General features: G+C 39.8%; 1 protein-coding gene across 3 annotated transcripts in view; it reads left to right on the forward strand.

The window, feature by feature from the left end:
• Positions 1-15,510, forward strand: part of FSTL4 (follistatin like 4) — a 354,194-nt gene that overhangs the window by 329,527 nt on the left and 9,157 nt on the right. For 2 of the 3 annotated variants that reach the window (XM_081185557.1, XM_081185559.1), the window contains 5 exons: positions 4,498-4,659; positions 6,222-6,356; positions 8,436-8,462; positions 12,266-12,384; positions 13,969-14,118. In XM_081185557.1, the coding sequence (XP_081041683.1) occupies positions 4,498-4,659; positions 6,222-6,356; positions 8,436-8,462; positions 12,266-12,384; positions 13,969-14,118 (593 nt within the window). The remainder of the gene's footprint in view (positions 1-4,497; positions 4,660-6,221; positions 6,357-8,435; positions 8,463-12,265; positions 12,385-13,968; positions 14,119-15,510) is intronic. The other variant, XM_081185558.1, reaches the window with a different exon arrangement.

Raw genomic sequence — 15,510 nt, forward strand, 5'->3', positions numbered from 1 at the left:
TAAAACCAAATGCCTGATTTAAAATGGAAGCAAGGTCAGTTCCTATCGTCTCTCTCCACAATTGCCTCCAGTCACTTTTTTTTACATATTTGTAAACAAAAAGACTTGAAACCATGCTTCACTTTCTGATATCATTTACAGTATTCACCAGAACTGGTGACTTGAGAACTATTTTAGGGATCAGTAGGTAGATGCAAGATAATGGAATCTTTCTGCGGATAGTCACTGGAAGGAAATAGCTCAAGGGATATTGTGGATGAATATAATTGCTAGATGTTCTTCCTTTCTGAAAATAGCACCAGGGATATTTTAATTAGAAGAGTTCCTAAAGGTAAAGGTAAAGGTACCCCTGCCCGAACGGGCCAGTCTTGACAGACTCTGGGGTTTGTGCGCCCATCCCACTCTATTGGCCGGGGGCCAGCGCTGTCCGGAGACACTTCCGGGTCACGTGGCCAGCGTGACAAAGCTGCATCTGGCGAGCCAGCGCAGCACACGGAACGCCGTTTACCTTCCCGCTGGTAAGCGGTCCCTATTTATCTACTTGCACCCGGCGGTGCTTTCGAACTGCTAGGTTGGCAGGCGCTGGGACCGAGCAGCGGGAGCGCACCCCGCCGCGGGGATTCGAACCGCCGACCTTTCGATCGGCAAGCCCTAGGCGCTGAGGCTGAGGCTTTTACCCACAGCGCCACCCGCGTCCCAGAAGAGTTCCTAGCAAGTTTTAATTCTGGGTTTTGGTGTTCCAAACTGAGTTACCACGCAAAACAACAACAACAACAACAAATCACACATTGTGCTTGCATCTAATGTTTGTCAGCCGACACCATCCTCTTGAAAGTACCTTCATTGTGGTAATATTATGAACTGAGCTAGCTCAGTATGGTGAATATGGCCTCTCTGTGATACACTTAAAAAATATCTAGTCAAGTTCTTGCAAAAAATGCCAGTTTAAAATGCCAGAAGATTGGAGGGCTCTCACTATGTGTGCAGATTAGTGCCAAGATGAAATAATGGGGGGAATGAACGATAAAGAGTTTTTCATGGATTCCTCCACTCGCAAATTCATGTCAAAAGATGAATTTCACAAAGATTTGATGCATGCTGATTGTAAACAAGAAATAAGTATTTTTGAATCTTTGAAATTGTATAAGATTTGGTTCTAATGTGCAGTCTAATTTTAGTGTCTGTGTATTATTTTTCCACTAGAGCTGCCAAGATACACTTTCACATCACTCTGTTACTGATTTTGCTTATTTGGGTCACACTCTACTGAGTGAATGTAGGATTCAATCCCTTCTTTCTTCAGTTCTTGTTTAAACACCAACCAAAACTATTTCAGAATACCATTTTAAATTGGATATATGAGGCTGGTTGGGGCCAATAGATCAGAGAGCATTCTCAGTATCATCACCACCACTTTTTTGCAGCATACAAAATCAAAAATGCAATTTTCAAAAACCCACACATACAGTTACATAAGAACCCACCCCTCCATTTTACAATGCTATAGGGGGAAAAAACCTTCCCTATACAAAACATATGACAAACACAAATGTGAGTGACATCATAACAATGTGACTAAACTAGCTTGGCTGAGGGGAAGGGAGGCAGCATAAGGAAATTACCCTAAATTCACTGAAACACATCATGGTGCTGAGAAGAAGAAAAATCAAGGTAGTTTTCAACAGTGGTGAAGTATACTTTTTCAATACAAAATGCTGCTATATACAGCTGCATATCAAACTAGCTATTTGATAAATGTGTATTTTCCTCAAATGGGGCCTTATTCTATCTATCCTTTAGAGACAAGTGAATTCAAACACTTTTTATTGCATCTATTCCGGTGGCAGAAATGTTCAAACTGTGATCATCTCAGAAATGCCCTTCAGACAGGAAAGCAATGTCTTCAACATGCTCCTTCAGGATAGATATAACTCTCACTGATGTTAATGGTGTTAATTTGTATTTTATGACAGAGAAGATTCAGCCCAAATTGCTCCCTGTTGCTGGTGTTTACAGTTTTATTTATTTTTACTCACAAGACACCAGGGAGAGGACACAGAATACTGCCCTCATTCTAACATGTCTTCATGCCAATTCCACTTCATCACCTGCCTTTAACATGAAGAATGAGGGTGTTGCTCCTTGCTCTCTCAAGAAACTTGTGCATTTTTTTAAAGGTTCACATCAGTGCTGGGATTGTATTCACCACCGATCCTAAGTTTTCATGAGAGCTTCCCATATTTTGCCTGCCCAAACCTCTGAAATATCTTGCCTTGAGTCCTGTCAGGGGAAAAGATAAGCTAGAAATAAAAATATAAAATAATAAATTTCTCCCCTCCACCAGCAGTTTTGCAGCCTGAAAAAAACAGTGGGGAAAGACAGAGGGTATATTTAAGTTCAGCATTAGTACACACCACAAGCACAGAATTCACCTCTTCAAATACCACCAGCACGGTACATCCCATCTGGGATGGTGTAAATCTGAAAATCTAATTTTGCCCATTTCATCTCAGCACTAAACCAAACATAGTTTTACAGGCTGGACTACTAAAATGTTGAGTTGTTGACACCTATGTAGGACTGAGCTGTTGATGGCAAAATTAAGCAGCTTCTAATGCGTGCATTGGTTATTTTTAAAAGCCCCTGGAGTAAATAAACAATTAGATTAGAGTCAAATTTGCAGCACAACCCGCCCCCCAAGAATTACTTATTAATCTCTCACATTAGAATTCAGTAAAGACCAGTGTTTCTTTTAATAACTTGTGTGTTATTTATTTATTTATTTATTATTTCATTTAGTGAACTGCTTCCCATTACAAACCTCAAAGTGTTTTACACACACTCACTTACACACTTAAAACAAATGCATATATAAAAAAAACATTTCTTGAAATACATATAAACAATTTAAACCACAACAGCATGTACATAAAATCATTCAAATCCAATACAGATATGAACTGGGATGAAGGTCTCCATTTAGAAGACACAGCAAGAGGCAAAGAGAATAGAGATCTGATGTATAATGGGAGGGAGTGCTAAAGGATAGCGGCTGCCACACTAAAGACCTTGACAGCATTCAGAATGGGCCTCTTGGTAGGATGACATCTCCAGGATACTTTCTCCCACAGAATGCAGTGATTGGTTGGGTATGACACAGTCCTTTGGGTATCCTGGTCCCAACCTGTCTAGGGTTTACACACCAGTACCTGCATTCCATTATTATTTTTTTATAAATAATTTTTGTTGTTTTTCTTTTTTAAAAAAACACAAAATATAACAGCCTTTCAGATGCATATCAAATACATTTGCTCCGCCGAGCTCATGACTTCCTTCCTTCCCTTCAGCTGGTTTTCCAATTTCTAATAAATTGTATGCGCATTTTAACTGCCATTTTCTGTCCTTCAGTATATATATCAAGTCCATTTTTGTCCACAGTCAGATACTATTTTTACATTATGTTACAAGATTTATTTCAGTCCTGCTAATGTCTTCACATTTTTGCAATTACAGTGGTGCCCCGCAAGACGAATGCCTCGCAAGACGGAAAACTCGCTAGACGAAAGAGTTTTCCATTTTGGAGGTGCTTCGCAAAACGAATCTCCTATGGGCTTGCTTCACAAGACGACAATGTCTTGCGAGTTCCTGCGGGGTTTTTTCCTCCCCCCCCCTTTTTCTAAGGCGCTAAGCCGCTTATCAGCTGATCCGATAAGCCGCTAAAAGCCTCTAATAGCGCTAATAGCGCTAATCCGCTAATCCATCAATGGGCTTGCTTCGCAAGATGAAAAAACCGCTAGACGAAGAGAATCACAGAACGGATTCTTTTTGTCTTGTGAGGCACCACTGTATGTTTCAAGTACTCAATATGTTTACTCCATTCTCTTTGGAATTTCTGGTCGCCCTGGTTCCAGATCTTAACAGTCAGTTTGGCTAACTCCGCAGAGGCCATGATACCAGTACCAGCATTTCAAACCTAGCACAGTAGCTTATTGGTAGTCAGTGCAACTCTTTCAGCAGCAGTGTAATGTGTGTGTGTGTGTGTGTGTGTGTGTGTGTGTGTGTGTGTGTGTGTGTCAACTTTAGAGTACACAATCAAAAGCGGAAGAGTGGCAGTGGAAGGTTGCCAGCTCTTTCTCATACTGCCAGGTGTCAACTCAAAATCATGCACCCAAAAGGTGCTTTTCTTTCTGCAGGGAAAAGATACAGGCTTACCACATAATTTCCCAGCATTGCAGAAAGGTACTTGGAGTGCAGTCTTGAGCAGATAAGTGATAGGAAAGGAAAAGTTTACAGCCCCTTAAAACAAACACACACAGACACACACGAGAAAGAAACATGAAATTGCACATAATGTATGGTTTGGATCCATAATGTTTGAGTCCTCTATATCCCTAGCTGCCACAACAATACCGTGTTGTATGTTGTTGATGAGTAAGAGCTGACACCAAACAGCTTAGTTTAAAGCCACCCATTGTTTTGTTTTCTCTCTCTCCACAGTGCCACCAGTGATTCGTGTGTATCCTGAAACCCAGGCACAAGAACCCGGGGTATCAGCCAGCCTCAAGTGTCATGCTGAGGGGATCCCAAATCCCAAAATCTCCTGGCTAAAGAACGGCATTGGTATTATGCCCCAATTGTCTAAGCAACTGATGCTATTAGGTAAGGGTAAGAAAAGTTTGCTTTATCTGACATCAAATGAAACCGAATTTTTGCTTTTTCACTTTGCAAATTCAACACCAGTCAATACTTTCTACGGCTTCTTAGGTAAAATCTGGATCAAGTGCTGCTGTATTGGTTGAGATGAAAAATAATTGGCTCCGTGATTCACCAAATGAGCCTCAATGGTGGATGCCCTATGCAAGGGATTTTGCTGGCACTATGGGACTTTCTCCCCTTTCCCCACCCCATGCGTCCCACATACCTCCTGTGTGAGGGGTAAGGAGAGGGGGAATCGTTCTGTCTGACAAGCTGAAATGCCTGTGCTGGCAAACAAAGCACAACGCTGGATTCCTCCAGTAGACTATCTCTTTTCATATCCATATTATTGGAACCAACATAACATTATTTTCTGTGTTACTGGAATTAACAGAGCAGGCCTGTTGCACATGGGGGTGTATGGAGACTCCATGGAACAGAAGCCACCACATCCCAAGCCCTGTTGGATAGCAGGGTGGGACAGTTTTTTGTTCCATCAAGGGTTTGTGGCAGCACAAGTACCATCCTACTAGTGGGCCTCTCACCTTTATGCAGTATGTACACCGCTCAGAAAGCCCCTCCGTGAGCCAAATGCTGGCTGAGGGACTGTGCCCTAAAGCAGCTCTCAATTCTTTTCATCAGTTTACAGTAAATTTCTCAATTCCTGTATAATTGCCACTTTTAGTATCTTATATTCATAGTGTCAAACTGCCTGTAAAAAAAGCTATAATCAAAATTAATATCCCAAAATTCATGTACAGGCTTTTAAACAGACTCTGGAAGGCCACATGTTTTTCAAAGAATTTTACAATGCTGCTGAATGGAAATGATTTTATGTGGTTTTACTTCATTTTTAATGTTAAGTTACTGGCCGGTGAACTGTTTTAGACTGTTGTTTTAAGTGGTTGGTGTTACCGAAATGTGCCATTGTATTTTATGGATGGTTTTGCTGCTTTGTGAAGGCTTTGCTTTTAAAGATACCCTAGAAATATGTGAATAAATACAAGAAATGAAAATATTATCAGAAGTTCAAAGATTTATCCATCTGATAATGTATTGTCTACTGACATTCTCTTATTCTCAGAAAGATAAGTAAACTTTTGTGACTTTCCAATGTCATGGTAACCAATCATTCATCCTCAGTATTTCTGGACTTCTTCAACTGTCAGCAATCTCAATTCTGGAACAATGAGTTCAAAAACATAATTGTAAGGCTGAAACCCTGTGTTGTATCCAACATAGTTGCCCTGTTACTGTTAACACAAGGACTTCCTCCTGCACCATGGAACTTCCTTTCCTCTTCTCTCTCTCTCTCTTCCCAGTCCTCCAGAACAGATGGGCAGGTGTGCAAGGAAAGGAAAAAGTCCTTGTGCTAACTGAATTACTTTGTTGGATAAAACCCTCTGAGCCTATTTGATTTCACTGGAACTCTCTGTCAAGTAACTGCGTTTAAGACTGCAGCCTAAAAACCTCACTTTCCAGACCTTGTTACAATTTATAGCTTTTGTGGGTCTTTTTTGTTGCAGCAAATGGAAGCGAACTTCACATCAGTAGTGTTCGATATGAAGACACAGGTGCCTATACTTGCATTGCTAAAAATGAAGTGGGAGTAGATGAGGATATTTCTTCTCTCTTCATTGAAGATTCAGCTAGAAAGACTCGTAGGTTTAACTTTTACACACACTTTCTAAGCTCTTTACTATATCTAAGGTTATGGTTTGAGTTTTAAAACTGTGGACTTAATTGAATGGTACCAAACTGGGTTTTGCCTGAGTAAAGATTCACATGATCAAGCCTAATTTCAAAGTAGCTGTCTGCTTCCCATTTATCACCAACAATAGTTAATTAATTACGCAATTCTAAGGGACTTTGTGGTTCCATTCACTGTTGTTACGTAAAACTAACAAACTCTGGTTAAGAACTTCCACATTGTTCCTTAGTAGTCTGCTCTAATATATAATGAGTCTGAAGCAAAGACGTATTTGATCTTCACTCCTGAAATTCTGCATGGAACATGAGAAATTTAGTGATGGGTAGACCTTCTCTATGGTTTGGAATTAAGCCTAACCCCCACCCCCAATTAGTTCAGCAAACATCCAGCACAGTGTAGCAGCAGCAAGAGTGCATTGGCACCTAGAGGTTTTGCTGCAGACTCTGCCTCTTTTAGCTTGTCTGGAACACTTGCTGCCATATTCCCTCTTCTAGTAAATCATTCAAGGCTGGGGATAATGCAGATGGTTCCATCCAGGTCAGGAACATTATAGGCTGTGGATAAATCTCTAGACCCTGTTATGCTCCTGATGACACACTCTAGAACACACCAGGGATTAGAAATCTTCAAGCTTGCTGCGATTATCTTTATATCCCCGTGATGTCCTCCAAGAGATCATTGATTCTGGGGCAGCCAAATCCATACCTGTGGGGTCACAGTATTATCCAAGGCCACCATGCCGTGGCCTTATTCTGATGGCATCTGCTGGGCTATGTTATGGCCTAGAGTTTAGGGGTACTCTTTTGCTCCTATTTTGGAGTTTAAAGTGTTCACAAATCAGACCCATACCACTAATGAAACCTCATGGAAGTCTTGCTTATAAAATATCTGCAGGATGTCTCCTGATTTGAAGAAATATGTGGAACATGATACAAGGTTCAGCTTGCATAGCAGGGAAGAATGCAAGATTTTTCATTGACAGTCATAGAATTACATTTCTTGCCATGCTAATTAAAATTGCAGTCAATTTGTATCTCTCATTTTCTTGATGCCTAAAGCTAACAAGGCACTGCTGCAAAAGAAAAATATTTGAAGCTATTTGTCTATTGTTTTCAAAACGCAACATAAGATTGGTCTCACAATTCTTTGTAGCATCATGGCAACCATTGCATAGCACTGTGTACAGCCAGCTTTACACATTACATTTCTAAGATATGCCAACAAGATATTGCATTAAAAAAATTAGTGCATGAATTTGACAAACATGTATTTTCAAATGGGCATATAATCACAAAACAACAACCCCTAGGCAACTGGGATTGACTACAGCTCCCTAACAAATGTGCCTTCAGTCACCAACGTACAATGGAAGATCAGCTCCAGGCATTTGTTCCACAAGTAAGAAATGTAAATAAATATTAGGGAAAAGAATAATAGTAATCTCCAGGACAAGGCTGTTTTTGCCAAGAGAAGGCTGTAAAAATAAATTAATTAAAAAATAAAACTTTGAACATCAAAATGCTCATTAATGAATATTAATGAAAAGAAAGTCTGCTTAGCATTATGATTTCTGTAATTATCTGTTAGAAAATGCATTGCATTTACAGCAAGCTTTCATGTGGTTACAGCTTCCGTGTGATTCTACAAGATAAAAGGCCATTATTGTGGAAAGAGGAGAACTGTCTGCTCATGAAGAGACATGTTTTGTAATCTTTACTTAGGCAAAAATCAAAAAATATTTAATTTAATGAGAATTTTCTCTCTATAAAAACTGTGATGTTTGCTGTGGGGGAGGGGCAATAGATGCTTCGACAGAAAAACTGAATTTGGTGAAGTTTGTTTTGTCATATTTTTACTCAAGTGACATCATGTGTCTGAATTAATACTGTAAAGCTATCAGAAGAAAAAACAGTTTTAAAAAACCAGAATGTTAAATTCCTTTAATTGCTGCAATGAAATTTTGACAATGTTTTTTTTTTTTTCCTTTTCTTGATCATTTTCTGGCTCTCCCATTTCTCTGATGCTGCAGTTGCAAACATACTGTGGCGAGAGGAAGGTACTGCAGTAAAATTGTCTTGTTGTAGTGATAATGTGCTTGTCTGCTTTAATAATTCCATAATGGACCATTCTCCACTGATTTGCCACTAACTTTAGCAATGTCAGCAGGTCTCAGCTTAGGAAGCAGGCAAACCCAACAAATAACTGGTAGAATATTAGTGATGCAACTTTTCCAAAAGACTCTTAAGTTTCTATGATAAAGATTTTCTGAATAGGCATTCAGAAAGTTAACGACATTTGAAAACAGATTCTTAAGTAATTATCAGCAGAAACACCAGAATGAAAGTCACAATTTGCTATGCTTTAAGTGGAATGTAAGTAGTCTAATTTACACCAACAAATCCTGCTTTTCTTTGTCCATTTACATCACTTGAACAGATGTTTATTTTCTAGGCCACATATTTCAGCTCCATATTTTTTGCTAAATAAATATCAGAAAAGCTGTTGCTCTCCTTCCTTTCAACCATGTAGAACACTGCTTACTCCAATGACAATTGTTTATTCAGCTCGATCATATTTATAGCGAATCCTCACTTCTAGTCTCTGTGCAGGTTAAAATAATCCTTAAAACCTTCATGGATTTACTTATTGAGGTCTGATTCATATATCACCACAGCAGAGCAAGATGTGTTTTCCTTGGCCTTATCCCATGTCACCATGACAATATATTAAAAAGCTGGACCACATGATGGAGCCAATTGCCAAGTGTACTTCCTACCCAACCAGGAAGGAAAGGTGATAGTTGCCACACTCCCATGATTCTAGCCTTCCGATCATTACTGCAGCACTGTGGGACGATTCTGCAAAAAGACTCTCTTAAGTTCTCGCAGGAGCCCTAAGTATTGAGTTATGTCTACAGGAAATTGTACAATGAATTGCCGAGTGTAAATATTTGCTGGGCAGTAGGAAATAATAGAATTTTTCCAGAGTTTCACATCAAGTGAATGCCTACCATATTAATTTGCATGTGCAAAAGCTGGTCAGGAACAGTTAAACAATTGGTTGTTTAACTTATTTTGCCATGTTGATCATGAGATGGCATGTCCTAGTGGTTCACTGATTGGGCATCTATGGCAGCTGAGATGAACTCAACGTTCCACAAATGGATGAAATAATTGGCCTGTGTTGACTCCGTCCAATTAAGTACCTTTAGTATCATAGAATCACCGGGTTATTTCTTCTTCCTAGAAAAAGCCTCTGCAATGCTGAAAGGGCACTGGAACACACCTTACATGAACATGATATCCTGCATAGATCAAATCTTTCCTTGGAGTCAGGGAAGCAGGATTTAGCTCTACCATCAAAATACAGTTTTTTCACAAAATACTAGAGTGGTTGTTTCTGATGTTCTGGGCTTGTGTGCCCATTCAAGAGAAGTGTGCCATAAATGGGGGAAAGGTAGTTTATCTGTAAGATCTGGTATAGAAAATTTCAGGCTATGAACTTTTGTGGACTTACATAGATTACGTAAATTAAATAAACTCTAAAAAGTTAGTAGCCTGATATTTTTAAAGTTATTTTTAACTAGCATGCTTGGAACTGGCATATAGGAGGGACAGGGAGCTCTGTCCCTGCTCCAGAAACCTATGGCATTTCCATGCAAGGCATAGGGACCTTTCCTGCTTGGATTCTTTCCTTGGTCCTGAAGGGAAACTTCTTATCTTTAAGGGCTCTCTTCTTTAAAATGTGGTTACTTGGGGCAGGGTGTACCTAGGCTTAGAAAACTTGAGTAATGCAATGCTGGTTCTAATGAAGGCTAGAACGTGGACTACTGCATTTTCCTCATGGAAAATTCACCAAGGCTATGATAATAAACCACTAATGCTTAAGCAACATGAAATTGAGTCATAGCATTACCATAAATATCTGCTTTAACGGCAGGGCAAATGAAAGCTGAAATGTGAACATGCATTTTATCAAACGATCATAAAGAACAGGGTGGTTAATGTGCATGAATCTGAATATAGGCACAGTTCACACTTACCATAAGTTAATGCATGATTGTTATCATTTGTTTTAAACTGTCCCAACTTTAAACATCTGCAGAAATGTGCACTCATTGCATCAAGGGCCAAATCCTGCTTTCTAATGTGTGTATTCAGTCCTCATTGAAATGAAGAGGAACTGTGTGCATGCGGCAAGAAAGGATTTTGGTCCACATTTGTTGAAAATGTCAGCCTAAGATATGCCTGAGGTATTTTAGTTCTTCAGCAGTGATGATAACGTAGGAATTTGCTAGCCGTGTGTTCAGAAAATGCATGATCCCTCACTGCAGCATCACATTTAAGGATCATTGATCCTAGATCCACTTTGATGCCTTAACTGGGGTATTTCTGTGGTATAATTCAAAGGCTAAACTTCATATATCAAATTCTCAGCACACCAAACGGATATAATAAAAGCTATATAATGTGCAAGTGTTATTGTGCTTTGACGCTATGGAATATACACCAGAGGACTCAATCTTGCAAATACTCATTTTCTATTGCATACTTGTTTGCAAGATCTGTGACTCCAGGAGCAGTTGTACTGAAAAGCATGATGAATTGCATCAATTTAACAGCAACAAAAAGCAAATATTGCAATGTTGTTACTTATTTTTTAAAATAAGCAATATTAAATTGTCAGTGCACAATCTAGCCAAAGTTAAGCACTTCTAAATCGAGCCAATTTCAGTGAGAGTACTCTCCTATACTTAATTATTTCCCTTTAAATAAAAGGAAATGAAAAATGGTTACACTTTGGCTGAATTGTGCACTTTGTGATTCCTTGATTTCCAATCTTGGAAGCATTTAATGTCATCCAGTAACTTTTCAAGTCTGAACAGGATACACAGTTTATTAGCTTAAAAACAACTATCATCCACCAAAGATAACTTTTTTGACAAATTGAGCTTTCATTTTCTGTACAAAACAGTTTACAGAAGTAAAACTATGGAAGTTTGGCAGATAAGTACACTATCAACTTTATTTGGGATGACAGAAGCCATTACAATACCGTATCTGTAGAATATATATATACATGTGTAGTGAAAGGATTTCTGATGAGAGTGATTGAAAAGCATACAAGGTATTCATTACTGCATTTGCATGTAATGGAAAATGAAGTATACTAGAAACGTTTCAGGACATTTCTGATTAAGCAGAAATGTAGAATACGCTTCTTTTACTAGAAACTCACTGACAGGCTATTCCCCCCCCCCCAAAGCTTCTGGAATGCCCCAGTTTTGATAGATGAGTGCTATTGCAATGCTAAAAGATTCCACATTTGTGAATTACAGTTTGCAAAATTTCAAAAATGTTTTTGCTTTGGTGGCTATAAGAATTTGCCCCCACCTCCCAAATGTCTCTAGGCCACTGGGGGGAAAGTATTACCCTCGACAAGTCAGCAACACCCTTTATTCCAAATTGTGTGAAATGCATGGTTGCATTCCAGCATTTGAAACATTTACCTGGAAAGGGCAAAAGTATTAGCAAACTGCTTCTAATGCAAAGGAAAGAAACCTGCATATTAATTTGATTGCAAAACACGTGATCCCAAGATACTGTCTTACATTTGTAACTGTTACCACCAAGGCAATACATTTTTGAGCTTATCTGTACCTCTTTCCTCACACCTTGAAGCCCTACTTGTGACATGAACTTTAATTTTGTGAATGCACCAAAAGCATCCAAATCTCTAGGGGTTTTTTGGTTTCGTTTTGTATAGTAATTTTTATTTTTGAGGTTTAGCCTACTTTTTTTGTTTTCAGACAGGAAATTATGACATGTTTTTTCCCTTGCTTTTTGTTTTCTCTTCAAGGGCTCAGTGTGGGAAACATGTTCTATGTCTTTTCTGATGATGGAATCACAATAATTCAGCCAACTGACTGTGAGATCCAGAGACACATCAAACCAAATGAGAAAATTTTCTCAAGTTATGTAAGTTTGGGGTAATTAATCTTGGTCTTGCATCAGGGATGTAAGAAGTCCTTGTTTTCCTTTCCACCCTGTATTTATCACAGGCAGCACTGCTTTTCTGCCGCAGTTCAGCTTCTGTTAAAAACTACATTATTTTTCTCACTGCCTGCTGTGGCAAAATTGTGAAATTTATATATTGTATATGTAAAGAGGAATTCAGTGTTGTGCTATGTTGACCACACCATCAGCTCAGCCTTTCAGCGTGCTGGGTGGAACAACCCCTTCATCTCCCCTATGTGCTGGGGGCTCTCTCAACCTGCTGAGGCAATTTTAGGACTGCAGAGGGAATGGGGGGGGAGCCCCATCGCAGAATTGGAAATCATTGCACAGGGCTTCCACTGGTGGGACTTGTGAGGTGAATCCCTACCATAATTCATGTAATTATGCCAAATTCATAAAGTTTAGAACTGGAGTTTCACAGGCCTTCAGTTCCATACATTCATCTGAATAAACTACAATGTGAGGAGCACATTTTCCTAGCCACCCAAGTTCTATTGAACTGAAGGTTGAGAAATTTATCAAGAAACTCCTGTTGCCGAAACATATGGTTTACCTCAGGGTAGACTCTACCTTAACTAACTTAGGGCCCTGTATTGTGAACCACAAGTTCCATAACTCAAATTTGGCTCTCCCAAATATTCAATGGCTATATTATTGTTTGAATATAAATTTCAGTCTGTGATGGCTATATTATTGTTTGAATATAAATTTCAGTCTGTGATGGCTTAAAACAGGCGCAGGCAAACTCTGCCCTCCAGATGTTTTGGAACTCCCATCATCCCTAGCTAGCAGGACCGGTGGTCAGGGATGGTGGGAATTGTAGTCTCAAAACATCTGGAGGGCCGAGTTTGCCTATCCCTGGTTTAAAATAAAGCTGGCTTTGCACCTCAGTTTTGCATGTCCATTCTTCCCACGGCAAACTAGGGAACAAATTTCTACAACTTTGAAAAATTTGAAGATGTTTTGTGGGGCAGGGAGCTGAAGAATGAGGGCATCCTGCACTTAAAACCTTTTTTTTTTTTAATGCTCCATGTGCTCTTGCAGTGATGTGAGGCTCTCTGTGCACAGGCTTCCATTGCAACACTGTTTCCTGGAACATGTGTGTGACTATATGACATTGTGTGGGCATTCCAAAGAGTCCTGCAATGTGGGATCCTGTGTAGAGAGAATCTGGTGCCACTGCAAGCATACACATGGCCTTTATAAATGTTGAAATGCAAGAGAGACCCCCTCACATTTAATAAGGTAGAAATCCCAGCCAATGAAAATTCCTCTGAAGCACTACCACCTCCACCTCCCCTTTGGAGGTCTCTTCAACTTGGCCTCAGCCCCATCAAATGACCAAAAGACAGGTCCCCCAAAAGGTTTGCCAGAGAACTAGCTCAATACCACAGGTTAGATCTATTACTCTCAGCACAAGCCATACCTTCAAGGTCTCATTGTTTTACCTTCTATCGTTTTCCTCTGTGGCCGTATATAGCAGACTGCCTGGATCACAGCACTGAACCTAAACTTATTAAACCTGCTTTCATTATTTTATTTCAGGCAGAAATCTGTCCTAGAGTTGAAGGTGAAGCCATTCAGTCCTGCCTCTGGGCTTCCGCTGTCAATGTCAGAGACAAATATATTTATGTAACACAGCCAAAGTGGAATAGAATAATGATCCTTGATATCCAGACTCAGAAAGTCATTCAGGTAACTTCCCAGGGGCAACTGAATGCTTTTGGATGGGGGACAAAAAGGTTTCATACTGCCAAAAATTTAGCCTCTTCCCAAAGGAGGTTCTAGCTATTGACTTTGTTAGTAGATTTGTAAAAATACAAATCTGCAGCTGGGTTAGCAGCACGTTAGGAGTGTGGTAATACCCCATGCTCGACATCCCGAGGTGGCTACTAGAAAGAGGATCGTTACTAATCATGTCGCTAATAGTTTGACAACAACATTTTGACACTATAATACCTGTCAATTGAAGTCCTGTGTTTACAACATAGGTTGTAATATGTAATGCTGATAACTATATATGCAGAGTATTGTCATATTCTGAGGCTGCAATCCTCTACACGTGTACCTGAAAGTAAGGTCCCACTGAACACAGTGGAAACTTACTTATGAGAAAGCAAACACAGGATTGCAGTTTCTGTAAGTTTGTTATTCTATGCACTGAACTCTGTGACACTTTCAAATATGCAACCCAGATACTAAAGTCAGTTTATGGCTGGCATGTTAGGTCCTTGTCATGTCCACAACACCTCTTTCGTATTCAAAAGGCTGCCACAACATGGTCACATGGAATGGAAGCATGTGTAGATGAAGGGATTCACTGAGTGCTGTTCAGAAGACCTGCATAAGCCCTTGGTGGGTGTAGTGGTAGAGAGCCAGTGTGGTGTAGTGCTTAAGAGCGATTGACTCGTAATCTGGTGAACCGGGTTCGGGTCTCTGCTCCTCCACATGCAGCTGCTGGGTGACCTTGGGTTAGTCACACTTCTTTGAAGTCTCTCAGCCCCACTCACCTCACAGAGTGTTTGTTGTGGAGGAGGAAGGGAAAGGAGAATGTTAGCTACTTTTAGACTCCTTTGGGTAGTGATAAAGCAGGATATCAAATCCAAACTCTTCTTCTTCTTCTTGGTACTTCCAGGAGGCTGAGGAAGAGACTCAGTTTCATTGCTGACATTTGTCTTTTGGTGCTGTCAGCCTCCTCTGGAAGACAGATGTGAGGGCCAGCTGTTTGTCATCTACCCCCCTCCCAAAAAAAACCCAACTGCATTTATGCCAAGCTCCTTGGAGTGTAGCAAAACCAGTACCACAAAATGCATTGTCAGTTAACTTTCATTTTTGCTTGTTGTTTTTGTTCTTAAATCTAGATCATTGTTGGTTTTTGTAATATTGAATCGGTTTGCCAAATTGTTGGTTTTTGCTACTTTGAATTTACTAACATGTTCTGTATTTTGTATTTCCTGTGTTCTCTGTTTTGAACATTTGCTGTAAGCCACTTTGGGCGCAGCTCATTGTGCAAAAACGGCATTTAAGCAAAACCAACCAATCAATCAATCAATCAAGGAATGGTTGGCAGGGGAGGGGTGGCACAAG

Source organism: Podarcis bocagei, assembly GCF_964188305.1.
Source record: "Podarcis bocagei genome assembly, chromosome: 2".
Classification (NCBI taxonomy): domain Eukaryota; kingdom Metazoa; phylum Chordata; class Lepidosauria; order Squamata; family Lacertidae; genus Podarcis; species Podarcis bocagei.